Consider the following 22,927-nt stretch of genomic DNA (forward strand, 5'->3'; position numbering starts at 1 on the left):
AAATACATTAGTATAACTTTAAAAAAGATATACTATTATGTCATGTAGTTATTGCCTAACCAAAGATACTGAATATAGCTAGATGTTTCAAATTCAAACCATCTAGTGAAACAAGTAGTCTGATCTAATATAGTGAACTACATTTCCCATAAACATTTGCGCACTGGAACATTCCTTCTGGCGTCACGTCCCTTAGCGTCCATCGTTTCCTGTTGAAGTGTAAATGGAGACATGACACAGTTGTTTTGGGATTATAAGAAACAATATATAGAAATCCACTGAATTAAAAACTGCTGTAGTGATATTTAAATTTAAGTAACTTTAACTCAGGCTCGGTGCAGTCGCTGGCCGCGATGGAGGCGGTCCCCCGTATGCCAATGATCTGGCTGGATCTGAAAGAGGCAGGGGAGTTCGAGTTCAGCCCGTCGGTGAGGCAGGTGAGATGGGTGGGGGAGTGGAGCAACAGGGCACTGCCGGGCGGTTGAGATCGGAAGTCAAGCAGACAAGGATTACGGAAGATAATCATACGTATCGAGCACATCTAGACAGTTATTAGCCTGACGCATCAAGTAAAGGTAGTTAACTAGCTCGTATCTGTTTAGCTGTGTCAGCCATGACAATCGCCTTTGTTTACAGTTAGCTAGCTAAGTTGATAATTAGTTAGCTATTTACGTCAACATGTAGTTAATGTGTCAGATACCCCAGTCACAACAAATAAACAAGCAATAGTAGAACTAGCGGTCTTGGTTTCTGTGCAGGCATGATAGTCTAGCTAGTTAGTCTATAAAATGATGTCATTGTCACATGCACCCTGGAATATTTTGCTTTGATGTAGAGGCAAGTCTGGTAGATTGGAATCCTATATGTTCACACCTTTGTCAGTGGTCATTAAAGGGGGGACATGGTAAAAAAAATAACCAAGACATTCAGAAATTAGTGCTGGAATGAGTTCAAATTAGAGAACAGCACTGTAACGTTAGGTGAAGGGTCATAGTGGAGCCAGGATGTGATCCGGCCAGGGAAAACTCTGCCATTGTCATCATAACATACTTCTGAGGAAATTCTCCCACACACCCACTACAATTGCGTCTTATGCCTTACGATCCAATCTCCTTTCTTCCTCCTCCACCTCATGCTCCAGATATTACTGGAGGACCTTTGCCCTCTCTGGTCCTTCTTTTTTGCTGCCTTAGTCCCAGATCACTTTTCTAGCAACGTTTGTCAATGAAGGTTACGATTTTTATCATAGCAGTGACAGATTGTTTATCTGGAAAGAAAATTAAGGATAACAGTCCATGGAAAAGTAATGGAAAGGAGGAGAAAGAGAGCTGGGAGATGAATGGAGAGAGAATAATAGAGTTTCTTTGTTTAGGCTAGCAGTGCAGCTGGAGTTTTGTAACAGGACAATCTCTGTCCTGTTGAAGCACAATACTGATAGACAACCGTGTGTTATTTATTTGGCTATGGCAGACATATATATTTTGTTTCAGGCGGATATTATGTTGGAGATGTGTGTGGCTTGTAATAAGGACTAATAATGGTCTCCTTTACCTCCAGACTGTGGCTCCAGTGAGTCTGACTATAAGTAGCTGCTTATTAGAGAGGCTCATCACTGACTGGAGAATACATACCACAGCAGGGCATGATGGGATTGCTCCAGAGCCATTTGGAGGCCAAATCCTCCCAGTCCAGCCAAAAGGGTCACAGACAATAATGACAAGGGAATGTTGATAAGATTCAGGATTCAATGTTAAGACAGATTGATCATGTATTCGTCATCCAGGTTCAAATTTAGCAGATTACATGTGATGCAGGTACAGTGCATTTGGAAAGTATTCAGACCCCTTGACTTTTCCCACATTTTGTTAAGTTAGCCTTACTCTAAAATGGATCAAATATTTTTTCACTCAATACCCCAAAATTACAAAGCAAAAACAGTTTGACATTTTTGCAAATTTATGAAAAAAAACTGTATTCAGACCCTTTACTCGGTACTTTGTTGAAGAACCTTTGGCAGCGATTACAGCCTCAAGTCTTTTTGGGTATGACGCTACAAGCTTGGCACACCTGTATCTGGGGAGTTTCTCCCATTCTTCTCTGCCAAGCCTCTCAAGATCTGTCAGGTTGGATGGGGAGCGTCGCTGCACAAGTATTTTCAGGTCTCTCCAGAGATGTTTGATCAGGTTGAAGTCCGGGTTCTGGCTGGGCCATGAAAGGACATTCAGAAACTTGTCTCAAAGCCACTCCTCCATTGTCTTGGCTGTGTGCTTAGGGTTGTTGGCCTGTTGGATGGTGAACCTTCGCCCCAGCCGGAGATCCTGAGCGCTCTGGAGCAGGTTTTCATCAAGGATCTCTCTGTACTTTGCTCAGTTCATCTTTCCCTCGGTCCTGACTAGTCTCCCAGTCCCTGCTGCTGAAAAACATCCCCACAGCATGATTCTGCCACCACCATGCTCAACGGTAGGGACGATGCCAGGTATCCTCCAGACGTGACGCTTGGCATTCAGGGCAAAAAGTTCAGTCTAGGTTTCATCAGACTAGATAATCTTGTTTGTCATGGTCTGAGAGTTCTTTAGGTGCTTTTTTGCAAACTCCAAGTGGGCTGTCGTGCCTTTTACTGAGGAGTGGCTTCCGTCTGGCCACTCTACCATAAAGGCCAGATTGTTGGAGTGCTGCAGAGATGGTTGTCCTTCTGGAAGGTTCTCCCATCTCCACAGAGGAACTCTGGAGCTGTGTCAGAGTGGCCATCGGGTTCTTGGTCAGCTCCCTGTCCAAGGCCCTTCTCCCCTGATTTCTCAGTTTGGCCGGGCGGACAGCGTTAGGAAGAGTCTCGGTGGTTTCAAACTTCATCCATTTAAGAATGATGGAAACAACTGTTCTTGGGGACCTTCAAGGCTGCAGAAAGGTTTTGGTACCCTTCCCCAGATCTGTGCTTTGACACAATCTTGTCTCAGCTCTCCTTACCATTCCTTCAACCTCATGGCTTGGTTTTTGCTCTAAAGTGCATTGTCAACTGTGGGACCTTATATAGACAGATGTGTGCCTTTCCAAATCATGTCCAATCAATTGAATTTACCACAGGTGGACTCCAAGTTGTAGAAACATCTCAAGGATGATCAATGGAAACAGGATGCACCTGGGCTCAATTTCAAGTCTCATAGCAAAGGGTTTGAATACTTATGTAAACAAGGTATGTTTTTATTTTTATAAATTTGCAAAAAATTCAAAAAACCTGTTTTTGCTTTGTCATTGTGGGGTATTGTGTGTAGATTGGTGAGGAAAGTTTTTAAAATTTTTATTTTGTTATAATTTAGGGTAAGGTTGTAACTTAAAATGTGGGAAAGGTTAAGGGGTCTGACACTTTCCGAATGCACAATATATATACAAAAGTATGTGGAAGCCCCTTCAAATAAGTGAATTTGACTATTTCAGACAAACAGGCTTATAAAATCGAGCACACTGCCATGCAATCTCCATAGACAAACATTGGCAATAGAATGGCTTTACTGAAGAGCTCAGTGACTTTAAACGAAGCACCGTCATAGGATGCCACCTTTCCAACAAGTCATTTTTTCAAATTTCTCTCCTGCTTGAGCTGCCCTGGTCAACTGTAATTGCTGTTATTGTGAAGAGAAAATGTCAAGGAGCAACAACGGCTCAGTCGCGAGGTGGTAGGCCACACAAGCTCACAGAACGGGACCGCCGAGTGCTGAAGTGCATAAAATCGTCTGTCCTCAGTTGCATCACTCACTACCGAGTTCCAAACTGCCTCTGTAAGCAAAGTCAGCACACTAATGCTCTTGTGGCTGAATGGAAGCAAGTCCCCGCAGCAATGTTCCAACATCTAGTGGAATGCCTTCCCAGAATAGTGGAGGCTGTTATAGCAGCAAAGGGGGGACCAACTCCATATTAATGCCCTTGATTTTGGAATGAGATGTATGACGAGCAGGTTTCCACATACATTTGGTCATGTAGCGTACATGAGTCAGTACTATTCAAATTTTGTTCACCACTAACCAGATTTTAATAAGTGTTTAATAATCCGTCTGAAAAAAATCTCTAAATTGATGACATCCTTCCAAAACTATACATCATTCATTATTAACATTTATCTACAGTACTGCTGTGTATGTATCATGGCATTGGTCACCTTTGACCTCAATGGAAATAGAAACACAGTAGGGTAAATCCATTTAAATTCAATCACTTTTTGACAGCATTCCTTTTGGTTTAAACAAAACTTTCCATACGTTTGCCCATGGAAGAGGTGGTCAGAAAGTTTTTTTTTTTTTTACCCGAATGCCAAAACATAAAAGATAAAGATAAAACTGTTCAAAGTACTCATGTTGCATACCCAACCATACCATGAGAGCCATTGTCTTCATCACTGGAAAATATAAACAGTTGAGTTTGATATCATTTAAAAGCTTACAAACAGGGTTGTCAAATTATTTCATATTTTCTAGATATAAAAACAGATTTGAACCTTTAACGTTAATTATCTAACTGCTTAAACGCAGGTATTGTTTTTCATATTCACATGTTGTAATTTAGACCCTACTTTCCATTGTCTGTTTTGGTGTTGTGCCTGTCATCAGTTGACACAACATGCTCTTAAGTACAAGGTGAGTGGCATTTGAATCATAGAAATACAATTCATAGAATGGACCTATCCCTTCAGACCACTGCAATTTATCTGGAACAGTGGTTACACCATTGAAATTGAATACAAATTTGAACTTCTAATTACTGCCACAAAGATGGCCGCCGGTCCACCCACCATTGAATCTCGACTTAAATGGTCATGTTTATTCTAGCATCTATACTTCCCTAAAACAGGAAGCACCAGTGACTCGGGCAATAAGAAAGTGGTCAGATGAAGCAGATGCTAAGTTACGGGACTGTTTTGCTAGCACAGACTGGAATGTTATCTGGGATTCTTCCAATGGCATTGAGGAGATCAAATCAAATTTTATTTGTCACATACACATGGTTGGCAATGTTAATGCGAGTGTAGCGAAATGCTTGTGCTTCTAGTTCCGACAATGCAGTAATAACCAACGAGTAATCTAACCTAACAATTCCACAACTACTACCTTGTACACACAATTTTGTACATAAAGATATACAGTGCCTTGCGAAAGTATTCGGCCCCCTTGAACTTTGCGACCTTTTGCCACATTTCAGGCTTCAAACTTAAAGATATAAAACTGTATTTTTTTTGTGAAGAATCAACAACAAGTGGGACACAATCATGAAGTGGAACGACATTTTATTGGATATTTCAAACTTTTTTAACAAATCAAAAACTGAAAAATTGGGCGTGCAAAATTATTCAGCCCCTTTACTTTCAGTGCAGCAAACTCTCTCCAGACGTTCAGTGAGGATCTCTGAATGATCCAATATTGACCTAAATAACTAATGATGATAAATACATGCTATGAGACTTGAAATTGAGCTTAGGTGCATCCTGTTTCCATTGACCATCCTTGAGATGTTTCTACAACTTGATTGGAGTCCACCTGTGGTAAATTCAATTGATTGGACATGATTTGGAAAGACACACACCTGTCTATATAAGGTCCCACAGTTGACAGTGCATGTCAGAGCAAAAACCAAGCCATGAGGTCGAAGGAATTCTCCGTAGAGCTCCGAGACAGGATTGTGTTGAGGCACAGATCTGGGAAAGGGTACCAAAACCTGTTTGCAGCATTGAAGGTCCCCAAGAACACAGTGGCCTCCACCATTCTTAAGTTGAAGAAGTTTGGAACCACCAAGACTCTTCCTAGAGCTGGCCAAACTGAGCAATCTGGGGAGAAAGGCCTTGGTCAGGGAGGTGACCAAGAACCCGATGGTCACTCTGACAGAGCCCCAGAGATCTTCTGTGGAGTTGGGAGAACCTTCAACCAATCAGGCCTTTACGGAAGCCACTCCTCAGTAAAAAACACATGACACGACATCGGCTGGAGCGACCTGGGGGGCCTGTCCAGAGCAGCAAAACACACAGTACAGAGACGTGGTTCAGTCTTTGTTGACCATGGCAATGATGCGCATGGCTCCCCTTCCCCTGTGGTCCTTGTATGCAGACACCATTAGATGCGTTGAAACGTTGACTGGTGTTCTAGTGTATTTGGCAGTGTGAACAGGGCAGCTAGAGTGGAAAGGGGGAGGAATGGAGCAAGCTTGAATAGAGTTGGTCCTGGAAGTCACCAATGGCCCTAGTGTGACACTCAGACACAGGATGATCAAACAGACTTTCCCTAACTGACTCCTGGTTTGGTGCAGGTCAGCCACCGGATCTGTATGAGCATGTGTCCCAATCAACAATCATGACGATAACACAACATTGATAACAACAACCGTCATCATGATTGTTACAAAGATCCTCATCATCCCTGTCATAATCTAAACATTGACAGGAATTTCATCAGTGATGCAATGAACAATCAGACAGGGAAAATCAAGACATTTGGGCTTTCAATCGTCTTAATCCATCTGGTCCACCCGTCCCCAAACAACCATCTCCAGATTAGGGGGTCGACCGATTAGTCGGAATGGCCGATTAATTAGGGCCGGTTTCAAGTTTCCATAACAATCGGAAATCTGTATTTTTGGGCGCCGATTTGCCAATTTTTTAAAATGTATTTTTTTTACATCTTTATTTAATTAACTAGGCAAGTCAGTTAAGAAAACATTCTCATTTTCAATGACGGCCTAGGAACAGTGGGTTAAACTGCAGGGGCAGAACAACATATTTTCACCTTGTCAGCTCGGGGGATCCAATCTTGCAACCTTACAGTTAACTTGTCCAACGCAATAACGACCTGCCTCTCTCTCGTTGCACTCCACAAGGAGACTGCCTGTTACCCGAATGCAGTAAGCCAAGGTAAGTTGCAAGCTAGCATTAAACTTATCTTATAAAAAACAATCAATCATAATCACTAGTTAACTAGTGGTTGATGATATTACTAGATATTATCTAGCGTCTCCTGCGTTGCATATAATCTGACTGAGCATACAAGCATATAAAGTATCTAAGTATCCGACTGAGCGGTGTTAGGCAGAAGCAGGCACGTAAACATTCATTCAAACAGCACGTTCGTACGTTTTGCCAGCAGCTCTTCGTTGTGCGTCAAGCATTGCGCTGTTTATGACTTCAAGCCTATCAACTCCCGAGATGAGGCTGGTGTAACCGAAGTGAAATGGCTAGCTAGTTAGCGCGCGCTAATAGCGTTTCAAACGTCACTCGCTCTGAGCCTTGCAGTGGTTGTTTCCCTTGCTCTGCATGGGTAACGCTGCTTTCGAGGGTGGCTGTTGTCGTTGTGTTCCTGGTTCGAGCCCAGGGAGGAGCGAGGAGAGGGACGGAAGCTATACTGTTACACTGGCAATACTAAAGTGCCTAGAAGAACATCCAATAGTCAAAGGTTAATGAAATACAAATGGTATAGAGGGAAATAGTCCTATAATTCCTATAATAACTACAACCTAAATCTTCTTACCTGGGAATATTGAAGACTCATGTTAAAAGGAACCACCAGCTTTCATATGATTTCATGTTCTGAACAAGGAACTGAAACATTAGCTTTCTTATATAGCACATATTGCACTTTTACTTTCTTCTCCAAAACTTTGTTTTTGCATTATTTAAACGAAATTGAACATGTTTCATTATTTACTTGAGGCTAAATTGATGTTATTGATGTATTATATTAAGTTAAAATAAGTGTTAATTCAGTATTGTTGTAATTGTCATTATTACAAATAAAAAACATTTTTAATCGTCTGATTAATCGGTATCGGCTTTTTTGGCCCTCCAATAATCGGTATTGGTATCGGCGTTGAAAAATCATAATCGGTCGACCTCTACTCCAGATATCTCCATGATTACCTGCCGGCTGTGGGAACCTCCACATCCTGGTCAGTTTGTGGGGTCTCTCATCTCTCCGCTGTCAGAAGATTCAGGCTCGGATCCAGACGGCACTGCTGCTCTTCTTCTCAACATCTACAGGAGAATAAAGTGGGGTCTTTTGACGACCAAATAAAACAAGAGACTAGATTTAGGCCGGGATTCTATTCACAGAGCAGCGAGCTGGGAAGCTGACGATGCGGCTTTTATTGGCATTTTCCCACACGTTCTCCATCTATCATTCACAGTAAAAGCTGTGCATGTTGGCTCAATCGGGAATAACCTTTGTATGTCAACCGCGCTATAACCAGAGGAGGCTGGTGGGAGGAGCTGTAGGAGGCCAGGCTCATTGTAATGGATTAAATGGAACGGTATCAAACACATAAAATATATGGAAACCACATATTAGACTCCGTTCCATAATTCCATTTCAGCCATTACAATGAGCCCATCCTCCTATATCTCCTCCCACCAGCCTTCTGTGGCTATAACGCAGATTTAACATGGACCTAACGTGGATTGGAACAAATCCCAGCTTTCAGCTAACAAAGACCAACAAAATAAATAAAACACTGTCTGCGAGATTCAGATCAATTTCCTTTGTCCACACAATAGATGCAGATCTAGTCGTTTTTTATTACATGGATTAATTGGATTGGATTATGGATTAATTATGACTGTCAGTGCTAAATTTGTGCTGGATCCTGCTGGAACAATGAGATGGTGGGGATGCAGGGCAGCATGTTGAAGTTACTTAGGATGGCATATAGTTCCAAAATGCTGTGGTAGCCATGCTGGTTAAGTGTGCCTTGAATTCTAAATAAATCACAGACCGTGTCACCAGCAAAGCAACATCACACCACGGTGGGAGCCACAAATGCGGAGATCATCCGTTCACCTACTCTGTGTCTCACAAAGACACAGTGGTTGGAACCAAAAATCTCAAGTTTGGACTCATCAGACCAAAGGGCAGATTTCCACCGGTCAAATAGGGCTATCTTCTGTAAACCACCCCTACCTTGTCACAACAAAACAGATTGGCTCAAACGTATTAAGAAGGACAGAAATTCCACAAATTAACTTTTAACAAGGCACACCTGTTAATTGAAATGCATTCCAGGTGACTACCTCATGAAGCTGGTTGAGAAAATTCCAAGAGTGTGCAAAGCTGTCATCAAGTCAAAGGGTGTCTATTTGAAGTATATAAATATAAAATATATTTTCATTTGTTTAACACTTTTTTTGTGGTTACTACATGATTCCATGTGTGTTATTTCATAGTGTTGATGTCTTCACTATTATTCTACAATGTAGAAAATAGTAAAAAATAAAGAAAAACCCTTGAATAAGTAGTTGTGCCCAAACTTTTGACTGGTACTGTAAATCTATTTCTGATTGAATGAATATACCTTATTGGTTAAGTAAAGGTTATTTGCTGAGCTCCCAATGGCCCCTCTTATCTGCTTTCCCTCTGTCCTTTCAGTTCATCCTGAAGAACTATGGGGAGAATCCAGACAGCTATAATGAACAACTGAAGAAGCTCGAGACACTGAGACAGGTATGAACTGGGACTGAGCGTGCTATGCAAATGTCATATGATGTGATTTATTTGTTATGTCGGCCATATACTATACTGTACTGTCTTTCTATCCTATAATAAGTAAGTGTTTGTGGCAGGGTGCGGTGAATGTGACGCGGGATTTTGAGGGCTGCAGCATTTTGAGGAAGTACTTTGGGCAGCTGCACTACCTCCAGAGCCGTGTGCCTCTGGGGCCTGGGCAGGAAGCAGCAGTACCCATCTCATGGTATGAGGCAATGAAGTACACATAGGAGCCCTATATTTACACACTTACCCATGAGATCCTTATCATACACACAGTTGCTTTCATAAACTCTTCCACAGACAGCTACGGAACGACCGGAAGAACACAAGCTAACACTTTTTATTTGGATAGTCCATCTGTAGATGCTCGACAGACTATCAGTAACATTTCAACTATCTACTAACCCTACCATTAACCCTCATCCTAACCCTAAACTTAACCCTAGCCCCAACCTTAACTCTACCCTAACCCTTATTCTAAACCCTCCCTAATTGGAACCTTAGCAAGCAGTTGCTTATCTGCAGATATCTCTAGAGCATCTACAGATGGACAATCTTAACAATCCAAATAAAGTGTGAGCACACACACACACACTTTCATAAGCTCTCCCTACCATACGTGTAGACACAGACCACACCCTCAGGTATGCAATACAGTGTGTCGCCAATTTCATTCTCTCTTACCAGGACAGAAATATTCTCTGGAGAAACAGTTACTGTGAAACAAAGATGAACGATAGTAAAAAGGTTTGGATCACCTTAAATACAGTTTTGTGCAAACTCAGTTCCATCATTCATTGAATCAGATGGCTCACTCATCACAAAACCCACTGATATTGCCAACTTCTTTAATAATGTTTTCATTGACAAGATCAGCAAACTTTGACATGCAAACAACAAATTCTGAACCTACACATCCATGCATAACTGACCAAATTATGAACGACAAGCATTGTAATTCTGTAAAGTGAGTGTGGCAGTGGTGAAACAAATATTGTTGTCTATCAACAATGACAAACCACCTGGTTCTGACAACTTGGATGGAAAATTACTGAGGATGATAGTGGATGATATTGCCACTCATATTTGCCATCTTTTCAATCTAAGCCTACAGGAAAGTGTGTGTAGTCAGACCTGGAGGGAAGCAAAAGTCATTCTGCTCCCCAAGACTATCAAAGCACCCTGCTCAAACAGCCGACCAATCAGTCTGTTACCAACCCGTAGTAAACTTTTGGACAAAATAGTGTTTGACCAGATACAATGCTATTTCACAGTAAACAAATGAACAGCAGATTTTCAAAACGCTTATAGGGGTGGGCATTCAACATGTACGCCACTTACACAAATGACTGATGATTGGCTAACAAAATAATAATGAATAAATAAAAAGATTGTGGGACCTGTTTTGTTGGTCTTCAGTGCAACTTTTGACATTATCTATAATAAACTGCTGCTGGAAAGGCATATGTGTAATGTAATGTTCCCTCAATTTTCTTCAGCCACTGAGCAAATTTCAGGTCTGCTTAACGTGACCTTTGAACGTTGTGAAGATTCTGTGCCACTTCCAGCGTGCGTTTACTGTGAACCCGGAGGCTTTACCCGCTTTAAGTTACAGTTTTAGAGGTGGCCATGTAGGCTACTGTGGCTATTTGATCATAATGTAGGCCTACCAGAGTGGCCAACATCAAAACAATTGAGAAAATTCATCCCATAACATTTTAACGTGGAAACAGCTGTTCTATCATTCAGCCTAACGTAGCAACCAATGTGCGGTGTTCAATGTAGGCCTACATTCCATGAGACTTTTGGAAAAAAAACATGCAGGGCTTGACATTAACCTGTTTATCCACTTGTCCTTCAGACAAGGAGGTGACTGAAAATGTTGTTGTATTGTTTGATGCAAGAAACCACTTTACAAAATAAAATGCATTATTATTCCCATACCATTATTACAGAGAATAAGACAAATTATTCTTCCCTTTGCCTAATGGCTATTTAGCTTATTCAAGCCTGTCTCAAAATACAACACTGCCCCTTTAAGACATAAAACAAAACGCTCTTTGCCTGACTCGCTTTTCAAAGACGTTGAGAGATGTATATGTTTTGTGCTCTTGTAGGAAGCAATCACTCCCCTATTGCTGACTATAACTGGGCTAATAACTCACTAAATAGCAAAGGATATGAACAAAATGTGCACAGCAGCTCTTACCTTGACTTCAAATTAAGCGCTGCAAACACAGTTCAGTTCAATGTAAATGGCACATATCCATATATGGCAATGAGCTATTTGCATATAGGCCTACTGCACCTCTGATTGTTTATACCGCACCAGGCTGAGTAGTACGTGTCAATGTAATAGAATCCTACTCTGATGCGTTCTGCCTACATCAAAATCTCTTGCATAGTTTGTTTTGTTTCGGTAATATTGCATTGATTTGATCACAATTGCCACAGTAAATGCAAACGTTGATAGTGTTAACAGGGAAAACTCTAGAACACTGGTCATCAACCTTATCTGAGTCAAGATCACTGAGTCAAAATGCAAGCCGAGATCTACTGCTCAGATTTTTTTTAACATGACTTTAAAAAAACGTAAGCCTATGCAACAATCAATTAATAATAGTTCTGTAGCAATGAGGTTTGTGCAGTAAGTCATAGGTCCAATACATTATCACTGCATATTGGCTTTGCTTCAATTGCCTTGCCAATGCATTGTTGTTTGGGCATTTTTTGGGGGATGGTGCCTGCATCTGATGGTCAGTCTCAGTGGAGGGAGAGAGCAGCAGACTGAGGATCTGCCTCTCAACATCCCTCCACTCTCCCTTTCCTCCACTAACACTGACCTGAAAGGGACACCATCTTCCAGCTAGCGAAACTCGACACGCACCGGATTATTTCTGCCTCATGCACAAAGTCATGTTGAACAGAAAAAGTGAAATATTCCTTGATATTAAAAAAGACCCAAGCCGCTAATAATAATGACAGCAACACAAGCCTATAGATACACTTTCCTACTTATTCATTACTGCTGCAGTGCTTGTTGTAGCGCTGAGTGGATATAGGAATAACGCGCATTTTATGCCTTATAAAAGTGTTGACAGTGCTGAGTAAGAACTTAAACATGAACTCAGTCATCAGCATCTCTTTGCTGTATTCGTTGACAGTCTCTCTCTCTCATCGTTTTAAACGTTTAGAAATCTCACAGTATCAACTTTCTGCAGCTTTATTTTTTGCCACGCTACGTTACGGCAGACACAGTCATCTGAGCCATCTGATTGGCCAGGGGTAGGCCTATAGTGCACTTAATTTGCTCTTTGGGCCCGCAGGGAAAGCAGGGACTTATAATTGGCCCAGAACAGGGCAGCACGGCTGGCTCTTAAATGTACACGAAGAGTTAACATTATGTCAGTCTCACCTGGCTCAAAGTAGAGGACAGATTGACTTCTTCACAACTTGTATTTGCGAGAAGCATTGACATGTTATATGCACCAAGCTGTCCGTTTAAGCTATTAGCACACAGCTCGGACATCCATGCATACCTCACAAGACATGCCACCAGAGGTCTCTTCACAGTCCCCAAGTCCAGAACAGATTATGGGAGGCGCACAGTACTACATAGAGCCATGGCTATATTGAACTCTATTCCACATCAAGTAACTCATGCGATCAGTAAAATCTGATTTAAAAGAAAACGGATAAAATACACCTTATGGAACAGCCGGGAATGTGAAGAGACACACACACTATAACATACTCACTATACACATACACATGTATTTTGTGTTGTAGATATGTGGTTGTAGAGTAGTGGCCCGAGGGAACACACTTATTAATGTGTTGGGGATCCATAATACATACAAATACAGACAGGCCCATACATGTAGACACACACCACACCCTCATGTATGCAAAACAGTGTGTCAACAAGTTCATTCTCTCTTATCAGGACAGAAATATTTTCTGGAAAAACCGTCACTCATGATGACATCAGCTATGAGCAAGCCTGCATCCTCTACAACCTGGGTGAGTTGAACCATTGAGTGGTGAAGTGTAAAACTGACCTTCGATCCGCACTGAGGGCCTAACCAGCTGTCAAACAGCTATTTCCTGATTGCCATGATGTTGTCTTCTCTGTAGGTGCTCTCCACTCCATGTTGGGAGCCATGGATAACAGGGTGTCCGAAGAGGTGAGCAGAAGCAACACGTTAACCTCTCTCTCCATGACATCTCACACGGACATTGTGTTGTCCTCCTCTTTCTATCACTTACCTCCTCACTCCCTTCTGTCTCCCTTCCTCCCCTCTCTGTCTCTCCCTCTAGGGGATGAAGGTGTCATGTACACACTTCCAGTGCTCCGCGGGGGCCTTCTCCTACCTGAGGGACCACTTCAGCCACAACTTCAGCGTGGACATGAGTCACCAGATCCTTAACCTCAACATCAACCTCATGCTGGTAACTATCGCACACACACGTGCGCACATGCATGTGTTCTCACAAGCATGAACACACACACTTCATCGTTATTATTTGTCTCCATTCAGGGTCAGGCGCAGGAGTGTCTCCTGGAGAAGTCCATGCTGGACAACAGGAAGAGTTTCCTTGTAGCCCGCATCAGTGCTCAGGTAAATTTCCCTTCTCTCAACACAAGACGTAGTAGCAGGGCACGATTACACCCTCTAGACCTCAGTTGCTGTAGAGCACTGTTGTTCTCAATAGGCATCAAAGGGGGGACTAACTGAACTTATCCAATAAGAAAATGCTAATTATGTTCTGTTGCAAAACGTTTCGGTACGGTGTGCCCTAATGAGTATGACCCAGGTGCGCGACTGTTCTGTTGTTGGCCTGGTCTAGGTGGTGGACTACTATAAGGAGGCGTGCAGGGCTCTGGAGAACTCTGACACAGCCTCCATGCTGGGTAAGATCCAGAAGGACTGGAAGAAACTGGTGCAAATGAAGATCTACTACTTTGCTTCCATCGCTCACGTGAGTTTGAGACAGGACAGTGAGTTGTGAGGGAGTGTATTGCGAATGTGTTCTCAATTTGGTTAACGGATACTCTGTTATTGAATAACATATATTTTTTCAGCTGCATATGGGGAAGCAGGCTGAGGAACAACAGAAATATGGAGAGCGGGTATGTCACCTTCTTGACTATCCCTACTCCCCCCGTGTATATTCCTCTGCATACCTCCATTCCTCTACATACTAATGTCTCTCCTTATACACCTGTTTTTCTAAAGCTGGCTTACCTGCAGAGCTCCTTGGACAAACTCAGTGAAGCCATCAAGTTGGCCAAGGTACAGTCACCTTCCAATTGACTCTTGTGTGTAACCTTTTTCATTTGCCATTCTGAAATGGATTCTTTTGCATCTGTTATCAAGCTTACAATAACAAAGGAACTGTCTTTATGCTCCTTCCCCTCAATCCCCTCTTCTCTCATTCTCTCTTGTTTGAACAGGGTCAGCCGGACAGTGTGCAGGAGGCCTTGAAGTTCACCATGGACGTGATAGGGGGAAAGTAAGCAGCTATATTCCCTACTGTATATTCACTTATGATTGTGGGTAGGTTGGTACAATCTTTACCCTTTGAGATTGGTAGACAGTCAGACACATTCTTTCTGCTCCGTCTTCTCCTTTTATTTTGATATTCCTTATCCCATGTCCCTTGTAGGTTCAACTCTGCCAAGAAAGACAATGACTTCATCTACCATGAGACTGTGCCCTCGTTGGAGACTCTTGCTTCCGTCAAAGGTCACATTGAACCCTGACCTCTGACCTATCCTCACACACAACCTCTCCTGCATTTCATATACTATATTTGGATTTTCATTGTCATCATGTCCTCTCTAGGTGCCCCCCTGGTGAAGGCCTTGCCTGTGAACCCAACTGATCCCAGTGTCACAGGACCAGACCTGTTTGCCAAGCTGGTGCCCATGGCTGCCCATGAGGCCTCCTCTCTCTACAGTGAAGAGAAGGCCAAGTTGCTACGGGACATCATGGCCAAGATGGACAGCAGGAATGAGACTCTAGAGTGAGTAGGAGAGTCGGAGGGGCTGTGTGTGTATTTGTGTCGTCTAGGTACACCTTTTACGATTTAATATAGTGACTTTGTGTGGTTACTGATGTAGCTCTGGGTTTACAGGCAGTTTATGGACTCTCTGGGTCTGGAGCCAGACTCAGTAGATAACCTGGACATGTACAGTCACATCCCCCCCGTACTGATGGAGAAGTGTGCTGCGCTCAGTGTCAGACCAGACACCGTCAAGAGCCTCATTCAGTCCATGCAGGGTGAGTGGTTGGGCCTGGGACACACACATACACATGTCACACATACAGTGGGGCAAAAAAACGTATTTAGTCAGCCACCAATTGTGCATGTTCTCCCACTTAAAAAGATGAGAGGCCTGTAATTTTCATCATAGGTACACTTCAACTATGACAGACAAAATGAGGGAAAAAAATCCAGAAAATCACATTGTAAGATTTTTAATGAATTTATTTGAAAATTATGGTGGAAAATAAGTAGTATTATTATTATTATTATTATTATTATGCCTTTCGATACTATCCCTATGTCTCTCTCCCTCAGTCTTGTCTGGTGTATTCACGGATGTGGAGGCGTCTCTGAGGGAGATCCGGGACGTGCTGGAGGAGGACGAGGCCGGGGTGCGGGCGCTGCAAGAGGCGGTGGGAGGAGGCCCCGCGGCAGAGCTGCACCCCCAGGCACATGCCCAGACCCTGGCTGAGATCCGCAGAGACCTGGAGAAGTACATGGAGGCCCATGAGAAGGCCAGCTTCACCAACACCGAGCTGCACAGAGCCATGAACCTTCACATCAGTAACCTGAGGCTGCTGGGGGGACCACTGGATGCCCTGAGAGACGCCCTGCCGAGGCCCCAACTCAACCAGGGTGGGTATAGGAAAGTGGAAAAGAGTTGTGGTGTTTATGGTGTCATTTGGAGTGTGTTTCTAAATGTGTGTGTGTGTGTGTGTGTGTTCCTACAGAGGAGGTGGCGGGGCTGCAGTGCATGAAGAGGATCCTGGGTAAGGTGCAGGAGATGAGGGACCAGAGGAGCACCCTGGAAAAACAGCTGCGTGACCTCATCCAGCAGGACGACATCACTTCCTCCCTTGTCACTACCGAGCGCACTGACATGAAGGTACAAGACATTTTGTGTGGGTTTGATCTTCAGGAAATTCTAGACTAACGCATGCCTCTAAACACACTATATGTAACATTTGCCTCTCTCTCTCTATCTCTCTATCTCTCTCTCTATCTCCATCTCCATCTCTATCTCTATCTCTCTCTCTCTCTCTCATCCCTATAGAGGTTGTTTGAGGAGCAATTGAAGAAGTATGAGCAGGTGAAGGTGTACATCGACCAAAACCTGTCTGCCCAGGAGAACATCCTCAAGGCGCTGACGGAAGCCAACGTGCAATACGCCTCGGTCCGCAAGGGCCTCACCGAGACGGAACACAAGTGAGCAAGGTCTTGGGAAGGGTTTTAGTGGGACACCAGTAGTATTTGTCAAAGGACGCTGTTCCAGTCCAAGGCCATAGGGACGGGGCCAATAAAGAGAATCAGAACACACATACAAATCGGAGCAGACAAATGGAAACACTAGAAACATAAGCATTAGCCTCATGTCACTGTTACTGAAGAAGTTATCTCACCTCTCTCTTCTCCTCCTTCCTTTCTCTCGCTCCAACTCTCAGGTGGAACGGCACAGTGCAGACCCTGGTGGCGTCCTATGAGGCTTACGAGGACCTGATGAAGAAGTCCCAGGAGGGGAAGGAGTTCTACGAGGACCTGGAGACCAAGTCCTCCCGCCTGCTGGAGAGAGCTAAAACTCTGTGTCAGGGCAGGGAGGAGGAGAGGAAGGCCGTGCTGGACAGGGAGACCCAGAAGAACCCCCCTTCTCGGCCCACTGCAGCCAAACCGTCCCTGGGGTCCAAGGGGGGCTCAGACGTGGACTCTGCCTGTTCTAGTCTTGAGGATGCTGAGCTAGCCCAGATCAACGCTGCTATACTGAGCCTGGGAGGAGACCTGCCTGACGAGCTTCGTAGTCTACCCCCCGACCACCCCTCCCTGCACTCTGCCCTTCGTCCGGGACCTGAGGCTTTCCTTCCTGGTGCCAATCTGGGTGGCAATGCTTCGTTACCCTGGCCAGGGGCACCTGGGGCACCGCTCTATACCCCTCAGTTGCCCCCAAACCTTCGCCCGCACCATTTCCCTGGCCCGCTCCCCGCCCAGGGTTTCCCTCGCGGACCCTTCACTCAGCTACCCCCCCAGCAGACCCCTGTTTCTGGCTATGGCCCTCCCCAGCCGCAAGCCCCCCAAACTGGGGGAGTCCGTGCCCCTTTCCGTCCCTCCACTACTACAGTAGATAGTATCCAGACCCCCATCCTCAGTTATAACTCAGCCCCACGCCACCCTGTACCACATACTGTCTCTGCAGGCTACGCTGTTCCCCCACAGATGGGTGTGTACCCACAGTACATGACCCAGCCTGGGGTGCCCATGCAAGCGCCCAGCCAGGTACCACACCAACATCCACAGCAGCAGTACCAACACCCTCCTGGGCAGCTGCCCCCTGGCTACCAGTCTGCCCCCAGGGCTATGCCCGGACCCCGACCCCAGGCCCAGCAGGGTTACCCACAGTACATGCCCCCCCAGCACCAGCCCCGGCCACCCATGCCCCCCCAGTATCAACAACCATATCCTGGTCAGGCCCAGCCACAACCCCAGCTTGGCTACCAGCCCCAGTTACCACAAGGCTATCAGCCTCAACACCCTCAGCAGGGCTACCCACCCCAACAGCCCCAACACATGATCCCAAGGGGCCCTCACCCACAGATGCCCCCCACTGCCCAGCCTATGCCCCCTGTCTCCCAACCATACATGCAACCTGCCAACCAACAGATGCCCCCGCACCCTCATCAGCAGATACTACCTTCCCAACAACAACAAATGCATCCCAACGCCCAGCAAATGCACCCTCATCCACATATGCACCCTGGCCCTCATCAGCAGATGCCCGCTAACAGCCAGCTAATGCCCCCAGTTTCCCAGGCTTACCTGCCCCCCACCAGCCAGCCCATGCCCCCTGGCCTGCACCAGCAGATGCCCCCTGCTTCCCTGCCCCATCATGTCCACCTCCCTCAGGCTTACCTGCCCAGGGGCCCCCTCCCACCTCAGGGGCCTCAGATGCCCCACCCTGGTCAACCCCCCCAACATGTCTACCAGCCCCAGTTACCACAGGGCTACCAACCTCCTATAATGCCTCATTCAGCCCCCCAACAGTCCCAGGCTCCCCAAACTGTAGCCCCCATGACCCCCACCATGTACGCTACTCCTTCAGGGGTGAACGGCCCTCCCGGAGCCCCACCACAGCCCACCTCTATGGGCCAACCTCGGCCTCCTCCCCAGCACATGATTCCACCAACTGCTGGAGCTCCTCCAGTGGCCCTCCCACCTAATGTCATCCTTCCCTCGCCCTCACCTTCTCCTTCTCCCTCCCCAGGCCCCTCTTCCCTAGGCCTGGTCCCCCAGAGGCCCTCCCCAGCCCCCACCCCTGGCGGTCCACCCTCTCTCCCTTCCTCCTCATCCCCCTCCCTCTTCCCGCGCCAGAACTCCATCACAGACGACCTGCTCTCCTCCAGCCCAGAGAGCCAGCCCGGTGGCCCCAAGGCCCCCGCCAACGTCCTCCAACCCACCAAGGCTGACCCTCAGGACGGGGAGCGCCGCAAGAAGAGCTCCGAGGGCATCCGGCTGATCCAGGGCGACCCGTACCAAGCCCCCGAACGCGTAGCCCGCCTCTGCGGCGAACTCGAACGCTTCCGGTTGGCCGTGGAGTCTCTGGAGCGCCCGTCGGTGGACGAAGGTGGCCTGTCGCCGCTGGATGCCCGCTGGAAGGAGCTCCAGGAGGGGCAGGAGAGGGACGCCAGGCAACTGTCCATCGCCATTGCCCGCTGCTACACCATGAAGAACCGTCACCAGGACGTGATGCCCTACGACTGTAACCGCGTGCTGCTGCGCTCTGGCAAGGACGACTACATCAACGGCAGCTTCGTGGAGGAGCTGTCGCCCTACTGCCCGCGCCTCATCGCCACGCAGGCGCCGCTGTCGGGCACGGCCGCCGACTTCTGGCTCATGGTGTGGGAGCAGAAGGTTTCGCTGGTGGTCATGCTGGTCTCAGAGCAGGAGTTAGATAAGGTATGAACACACACTCAGAGGAGAAGGAATGGGTCATTCTAGGGGTCGCTCATAAAGGCTTACTACTGTGGCTGGTAGATGTACCACCTGATGTTTGTTTGTTTTACCCAAGAAGGAATGAAAGGTAGGTAAGGAATTGGATAATGCAGAACTTTGATGAGATGGTTTATTTACTTCCAGACTAAACGTTTGTGAAAACACATTTATTATTTCATTGGAAGTTATCGGTCCATATTTTGATTGACACATTGTCATTTATTGAGAGAACCCCAACTCCTAGTTGTTTCTTGACTGTGTTTCCGTAGGGAAAGGTTTTGCGATATTTCCCGACAGAACGCGGCCAGCAGCTTGCTCAGGGACCAATCACAGTCACCCTGACTACGCAGAAGACCACGCCCACCCACGTGGAGCGAATGATTGGCCTGCAATATCGTGACCAGAGCCTCAAACGCACCGTCATACACCTACAGTTCACCTCCTGGCCTGAGCTGTGAGTCCACACAGTAACAACTGAATAACCACTGTATGCATGAAAATTAATATCTGGCTATCGAATACCATTTCACTTCTTCTCTCTCTCCCCCTCCTCCCCCTCCTCCCCCTCCCAGGGGTCTTCCTGAGAGCAAGAGCAATCTAATCTGCTTCATCCAGGAGGTTCATGGATACTACCTGCACCAGAGGCCCTTATACACACCTATTGTTGTGCACTGCAGGTAACATTATTTTATTAAGTTCACCAAACATCATGATGATTAATCAAAACCACGTGTATGTGAGTATTGCCACGAACCCGGTCTCTCTCCGTGACCTCAGCTCTGGCGTGGGGCGTACCGGCGCCCTCTGTCTGCTGTATGCAGCGGTACAGGAGCTGGAGGCAGGGAACAGCATCCCTGACCTACCTCTACTGGTCAAGAAGATGAGGCAGCAGAGGAAGAACATGTTGCAGGAGAAGGTTAGAGACACACACCTAACGACCTCATGCTTTACAAGGGGTTGAATGTGCAGTCTCGTAAGAGTGACGTCACATAGGCAAGTTCTCTAGTAAAGCTCAAGCCCAGTGCATTGAGTCAGTGTTGTTTGTTGGTGTGATGGCTCAAGTTGTCTCCTCTCTCTGGTGTCTGTCCACAGCTGCACCTGAAGTTCTGTTACGAGGCGGTGCTGAAACACGCTGAGCAGGTCCTCCAGAGACACGGCTACCTCCCTACTGCCCCCTGCAGCAAAACACCCAGCACTGCTGCCACCAAGGTGAGCCCAGTTTCTCACTGAGACAGTTTATGATCCTTTTGGCATTCAGGCTTTAGAGTCTCAGGCATCTGAATGGATGGTGAGTAGTGGTGATTGAAGTCGTAAATATGCTCCGATTGAAAATGTAGTTGGAAAAACAATTTTATTTGCACTCGATGTAAGCTAAAATTGAGAGGCCCTATAGATGGGTTAGCTGACAACGTCACGAAAACTATGTGCACGCTTCAATGGGGCAGAAGTATATGAGTTGTTGTGATTCTGGATGGCCAGATAGCTAGCAACAATGACAAGAAACTGCCATGTGGGGAGTTGTTTCAGCTTGTTTTATCTTGTTTTCACTGATTTCATGTCAATATGGCAAAAAAAATCGCTAGCTAACCAACATCTGTAATGATGTATTTGAGAGACATTGTGCACATTTGAGTGTTCATTGTGCACATTTATGTTTTCAATAAACATTGGAGACAAAATATAGTTTACATGTTGTCAACAATCTAAGCCAAACCTGTCTGTTTTGTCCCATAGTTGCGCATGTTTCGCTGCTGTTGCTTGACAACCAACCCGTCTATGCGACACTACTACTCACTCCTGTCTAAATATTGTCTGGTTGTCTTTTCCCTGTAGCCTTACTCTCGCCAGGAGTCGCAACAGGACATAGTTCTGGGAGGAGACATGACCATCAGCTCCATTCAGGCCACCATCGCCAAACTCAGCATCCGACCTCCCAGTGCCACTGACCCAGCCATGGACCCTGTCCTCGACAGTGGCGCTTCCTCTGGTCTGGAGGACCAACCCTTCAACCCCTCCACCGACCTGCCCTTGGATGGAGAGCCAGCCACCGCCCCGGCCCGGGACCCCTCTACCAGCAGTCCCCTACTCTCCTCCCCAGAGAATGTTCAGTCCCCATCACCCAATGGTGTGGATGCCACCGCCCCTTCCTCTCCCCCCACAGCCAATAACCATGCAGTCCCAGAGGTGACCCCTGATCCAGCCCCTCCCTCTGGCCCGGCCCCAAACTCCCTGGAGCTGCTGGCCTCTCTGACTCCCGAGGCCTTCTCCATGGAGGGTGGTGGGTGCAAGGGGAAGCACCGTGTCACTAAGCAGAGCTTCCTGCAGCCTGCCGAGGGCCAGGGCCTCCACCAGGGGCCCAGCGAGGAGGGAGGAGACGACCCCCTGAGCAGCCTAGACCCGCTCTGGAGCCTCAACAAGAACTGAAACACAGGAGCCACGATGCCCTCTTTCTTTCTCACTTCATAGCCGTGTCAAACTGACCTGTAGCCTTTAGTACTAGTTCTTCTTGATTCTCTGATTCTTAGTTAATGAACCAAAATGACTAGAATGGTGGAAACTCCAAGAATCACAACTAGAAGTGCTTAGTGGTAGGGGCAAGGGGTTGGTTTGAACCTGGGCCTTTCTGTTGCTTCAGGGGTCATACATTCCGCCTCCCATCACTGGTGGCCTGGCTGTGCTTCTGGGACCAAATCATGGAGCACTCGTCTTTTCTTTCCTTCGCTTTGTCTGTGTTTCTACCTGTACCAGATGGGACTGTTCTTCACTCCATGCTTCATAGCTGGCCACTTGGCATCACTACAATCCCAGCACGCCCTCCTAGCAGCAGTTTCTATGGTCCCCTCGTACAGCTGATCGCTCCAGGCACGGGGTTGGCTTGGGCTCTTCATGTGGACTAAGATGATGACGGTAGTGACTGATATGGTTGCACTAAGGTGACGCAGACAGAGGCCAAAGGGTGGGGGAGGAGCCTGCAGACGAAGGCGTCGTTATGGTAACCGCATGCATACATGAATCGGCAACGTCTTAAGATGTTTTTCTTGTCTTTCATTAACACTGTAAATATATCTTGAATAAATGTAGACTACCCTCATGTTATTACGTTGTCATGGTTTTTACTACTGTATTTAAAATACACACCCACAGCTTATGGAATATTTGAATTGATG

The 22,927-nt window shown here is 46.1% G+C and overlaps 1 protein-coding gene across 1 annotated transcript; it reads left to right on the forward strand.

Moving 5' to 3' along the window:
* Positions 1 to 202: 202 nt before the first annotated feature.
* Positions 203 to 22,856, forward strand: LOC118367509 (tyrosine-protein phosphatase non-receptor type 23-like). Its single transcript, XM_035751057.2, has 23 exons — positions 203 to 437; positions 9,390 to 9,464; positions 9,584 to 9,711; positions 13,456 to 13,532; positions 13,647 to 13,696; positions 13,830 to 13,961; positions 14,051 to 14,131; positions 14,361 to 14,492; positions 14,596 to 14,643; positions 14,750 to 14,806; positions 14,968 to 15,026; positions 15,180 to 15,259; positions 15,359 to 15,539; positions 15,651 to 15,796; positions 16,098 to 16,418; positions 16,514 to 16,668; positions 16,837 to 16,988; positions 17,225 to 19,724; positions 20,030 to 20,214; positions 20,333 to 20,437; positions 20,538 to 20,676; positions 20,853 to 20,969; positions 21,594 to 22,856. The coding sequence occupies exons 1-23, from the start codon at positions 354 to 356 to the stop codon at positions 22,182 to 22,184; spliced, it is 5,595 nt and encodes a 1,864-aa protein (XP_035606950.1). The 5' UTR covers positions 203 to 353; the 3' UTR covers positions 22,185 to 22,856.
* The last annotated feature ends 71 nt before the right edge of the window (positions 22,857 to 22,927 follow it).

The sequence above is a fragment of the Oncorhynchus keta genome, chromosome 31 (assembly GCF_023373465.1).
Source record: "Oncorhynchus keta strain PuntledgeMale-10-30-2019 chromosome 31, Oket_V2, whole genome shotgun sequence".
NCBI classification, from domain to species: Eukaryota; Metazoa; Chordata; class Actinopteri; order Salmoniformes; family Salmonidae; genus Oncorhynchus; species Oncorhynchus keta.